The sequence below is a fragment of the Hypanus sabinus genome, chromosome 6 (assembly GCF_030144855.1).
Source record: "Hypanus sabinus isolate sHypSab1 chromosome 6, sHypSab1.hap1, whole genome shotgun sequence".
Taxonomy (NCBI): Eukaryota; Metazoa; Chordata; class Chondrichthyes; order Myliobatiformes; family Dasyatidae; genus Hypanus; species Hypanus sabinus.
This window is the reverse complement of record NC_082711.1, coordinates 166,665,402-166,678,736: the sequence shown is the minus strand read 5'-3', so window position 1 is coordinate 166,678,736 and position 13,335 is coordinate 166,665,402. Positions and strand designations below refer to the sequence as shown.

Genomic DNA, 13,335 nt, shown 5'->3' with positions numbered 1-13,335 from the left:
TAAACTCAGCCAGCTCCATCATGGCCACGAGCCTCCCCAGCATCAAGGAGATCTTCAGAAGGCAATGCCTCAAAAAGGAAGCATCAATCATGAAAGACCGCCACTATGCTTGGTCTCATTATACCATCAAGAACACTTCAGGGACAGCTTCTTCTCCTCCACAAATGGTCCATGAACTAGTTTTGCACTAACTATATACTGTATATTTCTTATTGTAATTTGTAGCATATTTCACTCACAAAACAACAAATTTCACAACATACGTCAGTGATAATAATCCTGATTCTGATTGTCTGCATGATGTGGTGCTTATTCCACATGGTAATAGTTGACCTAGTGACTATTATTTATTTTATCGATCCAAGCAAATTAGAACTAAATAACTGGTACTAACTGAAAACTATACGACCATAATGTTAAGCAACACAGACAATATGCACTGTACTGTTGACACAGATGAACGAATTTCACGACATAGGTCAGTGATAATAAACCTGATTCTGAGAAGAATTTAGAACAAGAATGAAGCTTAAACTTGTAGATATTAAAAGGATGCAGGGGCAAGTGTCGGAGCAGCAATGATCTTGATAAATAGCACAGCAGGTTTATGGAGTTCAGTGACCTGTTCCCGTTACTATTTCATAAGATCTTCTGGGCTTAAGCATGTGTGTGTGGTGGGGGGGTGTGGTTGGAACTCACAGATTCATAAAGATTAATGACCAAAAACACAAGGCCATTCATCCCTGTGTGTCCATGCAAGATAAAAAGGGCTACCTAACCTAATCTTGTCTTCAGCCAATTGATCCACAGCTCTGCAGGTCAGTAGTTCCAGACCACCTTCTAACAAAACATTTATCAACACTTCACTAATACTTTTAATAATAATAATAATAAATTTATATAGCAGCTTTCATAAATTAAGTTGCAGGCTCAAAGTGCTTTACATAGAGTGTTAAGATAAATCAATATATTCATAAAATACAAGGCAAAATTAAAAATTATGGGATGAACATTATACAGAATAAAATGTAATCAAATATACCAAATTATAGAAATATAATCAACATCAACAGGCATTAAGTAATTCTATAGGTAGGACAATTTTTAAAAAATAGGTTTTGTGCACTGTTTTGTGCACTTTATGTAGCCCTGTGAAAGTCTGTAGTCTAGTGCATTTTTTATGTTATTTTACGTAGTCTAGTGTAGCCTTGTGCTGTCTCACATAGTCTAGTGTAGTTTTGTGTTGTTTCATGTAGCACCAGGGTTCTGGAGGAACGTCGTTTCATTTTTACTGTGTACGGTACCGGCAGTTTATGGTCGAAATGACAATAAAACCAACTTGAACTTAAAAAGTGTTTTGAAACATTGCACAGTACCAGCATGGCGTATCTCAGTCGGTGGAGTATTCCACACTTTTGGTGCACAAGAGCAAAAGGCTGCATCACCAGTTCTTGTGATGCTTGGCTACAGGAACACTAAGCAAGCCAGTATTCGTGGATCTACGCTTATGATTAGGGATGCAAAGGGATAGACACTCCAAAATATATGGAGGTGCTAAGTTATTCAGAGCCTTATATACAATTAAGAGTATTTAAAAATTGACATAAAAGACAGAAGCAGCCAGTGTAATGATGTCAAACCTGCCTGTGAAATGTGCTCTTTCTCAGGCAGTCTGGAAAAGAGTGCATCACAGTAGTCTAATCAGCTAAAAACAAAGCATATATCAATTTTTCTGCATCTTGAGATGTTAACAAGAAATTTAACTTTTCATTTCCTTAAATGAAAGAATGCAGCATTATGTGATCTGAAATTTAGCCCAGAATCAATAATAACTTTTGAACAATTTACTTTAAATCTACAGTTTTTGACCTCACTTTAAAGGGAACAAGTCATTCCTACTTCATCAATTTTAGGCACCTCAGTTAAATCTCCTGTGATGACTGTGTTAAACCAACAACTTTCTAGACTCAGGGGGGTGAAATCACTGCGAACTGAACCCAAGTGGACAACTCGAATGGTGACTGAGTTGTATTTATATTGCCTTTGGTAGGATTACAGAGCATGTCTAATGAGGAAAGATTAAGCAAACTGGGGCTTTTGTCTCTGGAGTCAAGGAGGGTAAGAGATGACTTGATAGAGGCACAGAGTGGACAGAAAGTGCCTTCTTCTCAGGATAACAATGGACAATACAAGAGGGCATAATTATAAGGTGACTGGAGGAAAGTAGGTGGAGCAGACATGATGGGCCAAATAGCCTAATTCTGCTCCTATGGCTATGGTCTAAAGTATGGGGAGGGGGGGTGCTAGAAGTAAGTTTTTTATTCGCACAGAGAGGGGTGGGTGCATGGATTACCCTGTCAGGGTGGTGGTAGAGGCCGATACATTTGGGACATTTAGGAGACTCTTAGACAGGCACATGAATGAAAGAAAAATGGAGCTGAATATGGGAGGGAAGGATTAGATTGATCTTGGAGCAGGTTAACTGTTGGCACATTATTGTGGGCCGAAGGGCCTGTACTGTGCTGTACCTTTTGGCACGTGGGAGGATGATAGAACACTCGGAAAAAACGCACACTTCACACAGAGAGTCGGGATAAAACCGCAGCTCTACCAGCTGAATGGTATGTTCGCAGACATTTCATTGATGATACTCCTATGCTGATCTCAGAGCATGAAATGGCCAGGACCCCACTTCTCCCCTCCCCCAACTTGAAGTGTAGAAATTTCTCAAATAATCCTCACCAAATTTGACCTGACACACAGGGTTCCATTCCAAGCACTTCAGCATAAAACAGCTGCAAGGCACCGTGTGATTTGGGATCTTTTAAATAATTATTTGACTTTATTTAACTTTTTTTTAAAAGTGTGGTACTCTAATGGTTTAACATACTAAGAAGTATAATGGTTTGAAAAGACCCTAGTAGTAAAAATTATTAATTCATTCTTGCTTGTAAAAACTAGTAAGTAGCTGATGAGAGATTGAAAAGTGTTGATATTCACAGGGATGCAAGTGTTGGTGTACATGGACCACTGAAAGTTAATGTGGACACACAGCAAGCAATTAGGCAGTCAGGCCATATGTTAGTCTTTATTACAATGGGATTTAAGTAGAGGATAATAGACGCTTTGCTCAAACTACAAGGGGCCCTGGTGAGGCTGCACCTGGAACATTGTGCGCAGGTCCGCTCTCCTTACCCAAGAAAGGACTAACTTCTGCGACAAAGAGAGCGCTAGGTTGATTCTTGGATGGTAGGCTTAATGTATGAGGAGAGCTTAAATAAACTGCATTATACTCTTCAGTTTAGAGGCAATCTTACTGAAATGTGCAAAACTCTGGGTACTTGCTGTGACGATTCCACTGACTGGGATGTCACAGAGAGAACATGAGATGCTGGAAATCTGGGACAACACACAGAAAATACTGGAGGAACTCAGCAGGTCAGGGAACATCTATGGAGGGAAATGAAGAGTCAATGACTTGGGTTGTGTCCTTTTGTCAAATCTGTAAGCGAGTAGAAGCCAGAATAAAAGGGGGCGGGGGGTGAATGGGATCAGTACCTCATATTCCCTCAAATTACTCTCCAATCTGATGGCATCAGTACTGATTTTTCTAACTTCTGGTTTCCACTTCCCTCTATTCCTCTCGTTTTGCTTTCCCTTATCCATCTGCCCCTCTTAACCTTTCTCTTTCCTCACTCTGCCAACCTCATGACCCGCCCTTCACCTACACCATAAGACAAAGGAGAAGAATTAGGCCATCTGGCCCATCGATCATGGCTGATCCTTTTTTCCTACCTCCTCCTCAACCCCAGTTCCCAGCCTTCTCCCTGTAACTTTTGATGCCATGTCCAATCAAGAACTTCTCAATCTTTGCCTTAAATACACCCAACGACCTGCCCTCCACAGCTGCATGTGACAACAAATTCCACAAATTCACCACCCTTTGCTAAAGAAATTTCTCTGCATCACTGTTTTGAAAGGGCGCCCCTCTATCCTGAGGCTGTGCCCCCTTCTCTTAGACTCTCCCACCATGGGAAACATCCTTTCCACATCTACTCTGTCTAGGCTTTTCAGCATTCAAAAAGTTTCAATGAGATCCCCCCTCATCTTTCTGAATTCCAGTGAGTACAGACCGAGAGCCATCAAACATTCCTCATATGATAACCCTTTCATTCCTGGAAACATCCTTGTGAACCCCCTCTGAACCCTCCCCAATGTCAGCACATCCTTTCTAAGATGAGGGGCTCAAAACTATACACAATCCTCAAGGTGAGGCCTCACCAGTGCCTTATAAAGTCTCAGCATCTCATCCTTGCTCTTATATCCTAGACCTCTTGAAATGAATGCTAACATGGCATTTGCCTTCCTCACCACCGACTCAACCTTCAGGATGTGCTGCACAAGGACTCCCAAGTCCCTCTGCATCTCGGATTTTTCTCCCCGTTTAGAAAATAGTCCTCACATTTACTTCTACTACCAAAGTGCATGATCATGCATTTTCGAACATTTGCCAATTTCTTACACCTTCCCCCTCTGGTTCGTCACCTTTATTCCATGGTCTTTTTCCTCTCCAATCAGGTTCCTTCTTCTTCAGCCCTTTAGCTCTTTACTTACCACTACCCAGCTTCTCTCATCTTTCCCCTTTTCTCCGCTACCCCAGCATCCTCCTTTCCTCCTCTCACCTATCACCCACCAGATTGTGCTCTTCCCCCTCTCCCATCCTTTTAAGTCTGGCTTCTGCACTCTTTTCATTATTCAGTCCTGAATGAAGGGTCTCGGCCCAGAACATCAACTGTTTATTTCCTTCCATAGATACTGCCTGACTTGTTGAGTTGCTCTAGCATTTTTTTCCTGCGTTACTCAAGATCTGAAAATAAATTGCTGGTAACTCAGGAGAGAGATGAGAAGGTATTTATTCAATGAAAGGGTGGTGAATCTCCACCCAGGAGGGTATGATATGTTTGAGAGATTCAGGAATATTTCAAGGTTTTGACAAATATCTGATGGTTGAATTTGTCAGCCATTTTGTGGGTTAGACATGCTCTGGCTTTCTTGGCTACATCCCAATACAGGCTCTCAATGCTGAGGAAGAATGCAAATTCAGAGCCATTAACCTCTGGCATCTGATTGAATGCAGTAAAAAAGTATTAACAGAGAACTCTGGAAAAATGTTTATCAGGCTAGGTAGCATCTGTGTAGAAAGAAATTGTTCATGTTTTGTCCTTTCATCAGTTCTGATGTTAAGTCACTTTGTTCCCCTTTTCCACAGATGCTGCCTGATATGATTCCCAACATTCCCAGTTGTTTTTCTCATTGCCAGCTTCGCTTTTGTTTTGCCCAATGAGCAACAGATGTTGCATAACGCAGAGGACTGGTTGCCTCACTGTCTGGTACGGAGGGGCCACTGCACAGAATTGGAAAAAGTTGCAGAAGGTTGTAAACTCAGCCAACTCCCTTACGGGCACCAGCCACACCACCATCAAAGACACCTTCAAAAAGCGAAGCCTCAAAAAGGCAGCATCTATTACTAAGGACCCCCATCACCCAGGACATGCCCTCTTCTCATTATTACCATCAAGAAGGTGGTACAGGAGCCTGAAGACACACACTCAATATTTCAAGAACAGCTTCTTTCCCTCTGCCATCAGATTTCTGAATGGACATTGAACCCACGGACACAACCTCTATTATTCCTTTTTCTTTCTTCTTGCTTTTTTTTGCACTACTTATTTAATTTATATATATCTTATTGTAATTTATAGTTGTTTTATTATTATGCATTGCAATGTACTGCTGCCACAAAGCAACACATTTCACAACATATGCCAGTGATATTAAACCTGATTCTGAGGATAAGATGGCACAATGTTACTGAGTGAAAAAACAAAATGCAAGTTATCTAATAATAAATTACCAAAAGCTAAAGTGTGAATTTTAGCTATAAACCAATAGAATATTAACAACATTGTTTTTAGACTGGCTAATCTGGTTCCAAGGTGCATTCATGAGAAGATTAGTGAAAAAGATTAGTTAAAAGCTGTATAATGCTGTCACAACCTCAAGCATCGTGTGTAATTTTAGAGAACCTCCCTTTAAAGATATTGCAACATATTTGTAAACGCCCAAAAGGAATGTGAGACATTGGAGCTTGACTCGGAAGCACTGAATGGGGCTGACTAGATTCTATTCAGTTAGCATGGACTCAAAAGGGATGAATGCACTCAGTGGCCACTATATTAGGTACACCTGTACCGCTGCTCGTTAATGCAAATATCTAACCAGCCAATCATGTGGCAGCAACTCGGCATATAAAAACATGCAGACATAATCAAGAGGTTCAGACCAAACATCAGAACGGGGAAGAAATGTGATCTAAGTTATCTTGACTGTGAATGATTGTTGGTGCCAGACAGGGTGATTTGAGTATCTCAGAAATTGCTGATTTCCTGGGATTTTCAGAACAACAGTCTCCAGAGCTCACAGAGAAAAGTGCAAAAAACGAACAAAAAAAAACAGTGACTGGTGGTTTTGTGTGAGAAAAAAATGCCTTGTTAATGAGAGAGGTCAGAGGAGAATGACCAGACCGGTTCAAGCTGACAACAGTAAGGTGACACTGAGCCAGGTACCCACACATTACAACAGTGTGGTGCAGAAGGCCATCAGCATACTTTATCAGGCACAGGAAGTATGTAATAAAGTGGCCACTGAGTGAAGTCTTGTTCAGTGACTTGTTGGTTCCAATGGTTAGTGATCAGAATTTCAGAACTGAAATCACTGGAAACAAGCAACAAGAAAGGAAGGCTCTTTAGTTTTTAAAATTCTAAGAGGGGATGATTTTTTTTTAACCTCAAACTGAGCTGCAGGAAATTACTAAGAGGAAAAGTACATTTTATTTGTTCTTGTACAGTACCATGGTGGAACAGATTCTCATTACAGTTAATATTCCGTCAATTTGTCCTCTTTAAATGTAAATAAAAAACTCCTTTAATGTTATAGAGATTATAGTGCACAAGCAGATGGATTAAATATTTCAAATGAAAGATTTTCTTTTGGCATAAAGTTTTGTGAAAGGTGCATGACTGACTTTGAATGGAGGTTATATCATGTGCTCAATTCTTGTTGAAGTTTTATCTCCTGTTATTCAGAAGAGTAAATAAACTGGATAAAGCTCAGTACAGTAATGTATGATCAATTTATACTTTTATTTACATAGTTTTGTTCATTCTTCGGAGGTGTCTACAAATAGAAACAGCAATCAAGTTGGCACAAGAAGTTATATGAAGTTATGAAATTTAACGTTTAAAATTTTGAAAGGGCTTGTAATGTTGAGTGATAAAGACTAGTGCCATTGGCCTGTGAATCAAGAGGAGAAAATATAGTATTTGTGTTTGCATTTGCCTGCTCAACAAAAATGCCTCCTTTCATTGGTTGCAAAATGCCCTGAGACATCTCAAGAACTTAAAAGTTGATAAACTCCTGAAACCCCTACAGTTTATTTACATTAAAAGGGTTAATATTGTAAGTTCAGAGCAAAAAAAGAGCTTAGATTCTCAAAAGAGAATCTACCAAAAGGCTGAATGACCAAATTATTCAAGAGATGTAAGCAGAGTACCCTTACAAGAGTAAACGGAAGTACAAAATGCTGGAGGAACTCAACAGATCAAGCAGCGTCTAAAGAAAGGACGTTTCAGGGCAAGACTCTTCAGCAGGGAACCCTTTTGAAAGGGGAACGGGGCAAAGCCTTGCTGCTTATTGTTTGACTACACTGCAGAGGGCAATGAATCTGTGACATTCATTGTAACAGATGGATGTGGAGGTGAGGTCATTGGGTGTATCAGAAGCAGAGGCTGACAGGTTCTTGATTAGTAAGGGTATCAAAGATTATAAAGAGAAAGCAGCAGAATGGGAATGGGAGAAAAATTAAATCAGATATGATCAAATAGGGAAATAAAATTGATGGGCCGAATGGCCTAATTCTGCTTCTATGTCTTTTGGCCTTTATTAGGAAACTGCAGTGCTTTGGGCACAGGAGGCTGCATGCACATCCACCGCTGAAGGATGATTAGAAACTGGGATGCTCAGGATGCACAGAAAGCTGAGCTTTTGGGCCAGGGAGACAATAAAGTTGGGCTCAATGTCGTGGATGGATTTGTAAAGAAAAAGATGAGAATTTTAAAGTCAATCAACATCCAGTTGGGTGAACACAAATTTGCATGGATTAGGGTTCAGGTAACTTCCATGGTAGCGTGGCAGCTAGCATGACTTTATTGCAGCGCAGGTCTTCGGAGTTTGGAGTTCAATTTCAACACCATCTGTAAGGAGTCTGTCTGTCCCTCCCCGTTAATGGGCTTCCTTCGGTTCCCTGGTTTCCTCCTATGTACCGGTTAGTAGATTAATTGGTCATTGTAAATTGTCCTAGAATTAGGCTAGGGTTAAGAAGGAGGGCTGCTGGGTGATGCAACTTGTTAAGACTCGGAAGGTCCTGTTCGGTCTGTATCTTCAGATAAGAAGAATAAAAGTGACTGAGTGGTGCTGCCAGTGACTTGTGTTTCTTGCTGATGTCCGGTGCTGTCAGTGTAGAATTTGCAAGTTCTCCTTGTGAAAACACAGGATTCCTCTGGGCATTACAGTCTCCTAAAAAACACAAAGCTGTCTGGACTGGTAGATTAATAGACCAGTGAAAATCACCTCTCATTTGGGATGTGTGTAGCTTGATGATGGCTGTGGGCTGGCTCAGTCAAAGGCTGCATCTTGCTACAACTCTAATCTGCAGTGGACTGGTGGATTAAAATTTTGGATAATTTGGCACAGGTTAGGGTTCAGGACGGGCAGCAGGATAAATCCCCCCCCCCAAGTTCTCATCACCTGCAATTATTAGCCTCACTGCTAACTGCCATTTGGATCTGGACCACAACTTCATTTCCTTAGTCTAATTCCACTTGCCCTAATGCCCACTGACTACACCTCAGGCTCGGTATCAGATTGCTAGAGGATGTTTCTGAAGGAGTCATACTTAGTCATTTTGAGGGCTGGCGAGATGCTAGGATCAGTCATGCTCAGATTGATATCTCCTTGTTAGATTTAATGTTTCCTTGGTGTTGCAGTGCAGATTAGAGTTCATTCAGCAGAGCTTTGGATGAGATCAAGTTTGCAGAAGGTGGAGAAAAAGAACAACCCCTGAAATAAATTGGTCTCGAGCTGGGGTGGTGAACCTGTTTGAGAGCCTGTGTCGAAAGTGGCGATAATCTTCTAACGAATGTCCTCGCTTGCCATGATATTTCTCAGCAGAGATTAACATTGATTAGTGATTTACTAACAATAATTAAGGACTATTTTTTTTAAAAGGAAAAGGGGCAAGTCCTGTTGCTTACTTACATGTGTTTATTGTTTTACTATAAAACTATAATAGAGACAGATCGAAATAAATGAAGTATTTTAGAAAACCTGCTCAAAATTAATACTAACCTTTTTAAAAGATTGATTAATCAATTGAAAAATAACATCATTTTTAAATTGTACTTTAAATTGTTATTGTAACCATTTACTGTCCAAATACTGATGTGTACATCAGGTCTGCGAGGATTTCAAAACTTACTATCCAACGTCTTGGGTGGTGGGGTGGAGATATGTCTCAACCAAAGGCACTCCTAGCCTGTAGGTCACCCTTGTGTCAGGTGTAGCACCTGCTTAGCCATGTGAAGCCATGGGAGTGGTGCATATCACAAGTCCTGGTTATGTGACCACTGATGCCAGGCAGACAATCTCTGAAGAGTGGTGATAATGGCTAAGGTCACCCAACTTGTAAAGACACTGCCCAGAAGAAAGCAAAGGCAAACCACTTCTGTAGAAAAAATTGCCAAGAATAATCATGGTCACGGAGACCATGATCGGCCACATCATACGACACGACGAATAATGATGATGATGATGATATCCAAAGTTATATGTCCTCACAACCGTCCAGCTAGCACCAAGCCAGTGTAAGATGTTTCCTGTCAAAACGTGGCACTGCTCTCGGGTTGTAAAAAATCATTGATACTTCAGCTGGCTACGATATTATGCATCTTTTTATTATGGGTGGGGTTTAAAGAACCAAGAGGTAAGCACTGAATGCTGCCTGGCAATAAAACGTTTGCTTGTGCCACCCTGGGGATGGGTACCATAGGTTTGAAACCTCTGGATCAGAGACGGAACAGAGCCCCAGACTAAAGTTTCCACAGCAGATCAGCCCTGACTAAAGATCTTAACCTGAAATGGTGATTATAGTTTTTATTCCACAGAGGTTGCACAACCCACTGTGTTCCTCCAATAGCTTGGGTTTTTTTTTTGGTTCCTTCAGGAGATCAGATTAGATACGTATGTAAATAGTCAATATTAGGGAGTGCAAGTAGACAACATAGATGATCCAGCAGGTAGATAAAGCTCATGCTTCCTGAAAATACATTTATTGTTTTGGAAGCTTTGCCTGACTGCTCATTTCTAGCCTTTAGCAGTTCTTCTAGTCACTCTCCCCTGAGAGAGTGTTTGGAAACCAATAAAATAGAATAGCTTGCTTGCTTGTTAATGTAGTAGAACGCCTAGCACACTAAGCTTTGCCAAGGGTATTAAGTATGCCAAAAGTTAGAGCTGACAGAGTACATATAGTACTGTGCAAAAGTTTTAGGCACTTATATATAGCTGGGGTGCCTAAGACCTGTGCACAGTACTGTAGTAATTTTATGTATTGCACTATACTGCTGCCACAAAAAAACCTAATTTTATGACATATGTGAGTGATGATAAACTTAATTCTGATCTGTGTCTCTTTGTGAACTGAGAGTGGGAAGGGGGCAGGGAGGGGTGAATCATGGCTGGGAAAAGGGGAAGGCAGAGAAGGAGTGGGAAACACCAGAGAGACATTATGTAATGATCAATAAAAAGATTGTAAGATTGTTTGCTTCTTGCCAGAGTTACAAACTTGCTCTTCACTCTATGTGCAGAACTCTTAGACACCCTTTTTATATATATATAGTTAGTCTCTCTCTCTCCCTCCCTCAGTACTGTACAAGGTAAATTTACATCAAGTTTGACCAGGTGTGAAGAGTTACTGCAAAATGAAGAATGTTCTGGAGGTTCAGTAGACACTATTGATACACTGAGTCAATAAAAAGAATGCTCTTCCCTTCAGATTAATACCAGTAACACTGACAATGGTCCTAAACTGTGCAAATTAAAATGGCATTTGAGCAGCATTCTGTATTTCACTGTATGACACATAACATTGTGCTAAATATAAAATAGAGAGGAATTATTATTCCCAATAATCAGCTACAGAGTATAACCTTCTAGATCTTGATACCAAATATCTATAATTCAGTAAACAAGTATGACAAATCAACAGCTTGTACAGTGCTCTTGGTGTCTTAGGCCACAGGATAAATTGGATAAAGCTGGTAAATCTGCTGTTTGAGTTCCCAACTCGCTTCAGGGTTAGTCACAGTCCAGTTGGACATTTCTTACCTTCAGAATCATCTCTGCACGAGTCATGCCTTTGACAACGATCTTTGTGTAGCTCGCTGGAGCCTTTCGTACCACTTGTGAACCAATGGAAGGAAGGTCAAGCAAAACGGTTTTGAGGGAATGAGTGTCTAGCAGAAGCTGTGAAATAAATACCAAAGTTCAAGTTCAAAGTAAATTCATTACCAAAGTATGTATCTGACACTTTCTTGTAGGCATTCACAGAACAAGATACAATAGAATCGATGAAAAACTTTAAGCAAATGAAAAATACTGAGGACATGAGTTGTAGAGTCATTGAAACTGAGTCAGTGTGTCGGTTGTGGAATCAGTTCAGTGTTGGGGTGAGTGGAGTTATCCACTCTCGTTCAGGAGCCTGATGGTTGAGGGGAACTTTTCCTGAATCTGGTGATGTGGGACCTAAGGCTCCTGTACCTCCTTCCTGATGGCAGCAGTGAGAAGAGAGCTTAGTCTGGTTGGGAGTGGGGTGGGGGGGTGTCAATGATGGATGCTGCTTTCTTGTGGCATACCAAAGTCATTAGTGGTAGATTTCCATTCTGTTTTAATCATTCATTGCTTGCTGTAACTGAGCATCCTTAATCTGGGGGTTCAAACTAAAACAAAATGAAATAATATGCTTTTTTGAGAGGGAGTGTGGGATACGGTTATTAAGTGACAAACAGGAGCAAATAACTTTCTGTACATCACACTAATTCCAATTCTTTGTATAAAACAATTAGAGGAAAATATTTCTGAAAGTATTCTCTGATAGACTGCACATATTAAAAGCCATAACCCCAAGTAATGCATTGCAATTGTAAGCTCATTGCTCAATAATCAATAGCGTCCTCACAGTCCACTGCACAAGGCAAGTATTCATTCATCTAACACTAACCTAGGATTCTCAAGAGAGGAGATTGGCAAAACAGAACCAGCTTCTGTTGTGAAGTTGGATCTACTTGACTGGATTAAAGCCAACAGCATCAACTGCTAATGTATTCCTTTTGCTCTGTTGACATGAAAGGCATTATTTAAACTTTCTTGTAGAGAAATCAAAGCCAAAATAGAAGCTTTAGTAAGTTTGCATTTTTATATGATCATACTGGGGGAATATATCCATCTTTATTGTTTAGACATTTTGCTTTTCACCTCAGTGATGTTTCAAGGACTACAATCTTTGACAAGAGGGTTGCACATAGAACCAAATCAATTGTTTTTTCCATTCAGTTACATAGAATGATTAACACAGAAACAGGCCAGCCAGCTTTTTGTTCAATACAAGAGTCTCCTTACAGGCACACATTTTATTTGTTCAGTTACTCATGCAGTAGCAAGGTCCACATCTTAATCATTTTCTAGTTTCTTCTGAATCCTCTGGCATACAACTTGCACAGAACTGGAAACAACTACTCGACATGCACGCTTTCAAACCCCTTTATAATTTTAAAGATCTCTATTAAGTCAACCCTCAGCTTTCTTTTTCTATAGAGTAGAGCCAGAAGGATTGGAAAAACACTTCAAAGATTCTGTTCCCAGGCACTGAATCCTCACGTCCAGATTCTCCTTCCCGTACTAATTCTGAACAACATTTAATAATCTGTGATTGCATTTTCTTTATTTATACTTGTAAACGGATGAATGAGTAAATATTGAACTTTTACATAAAATATGCCTCAATAGTAAGGGAATCTCCTCCAAGAGGACCACAACCTCGTCATAGGGTTTGGAGGTCTGCGTGCCTCAATGATCCAGAAAGCTATATTGGCTGGAGTCAGGGCCTTGTGCTTTGGCTCTTGGTAGGATCATCCATGCCAAACAGGTCAAAGGGTAGAGTCCAGA

General features: G+C 40.4%; 1 protein-coding gene across 1 annotated transcript in view; it reads right to left on the bottom strand.

Moving 5' to 3' along the window:
- Window positions 1–13,335, bottom strand: part of vps53 (VPS53 subunit of GARP complex) — a 274,043-nt gene that overhangs the window by 20,965 nt on the left and 239,743 nt on the right. Inside the window, exon 20 of the mRNA XM_059973414.1 lies at window positions 11,500–11,637. Within this exon, the coding sequence (XP_059829397.1) occupies window positions 11,500–11,637 (138 nt within the window). The remainder of the gene's footprint in view (window positions 1–11,499; window positions 11,638–13,335) is intronic.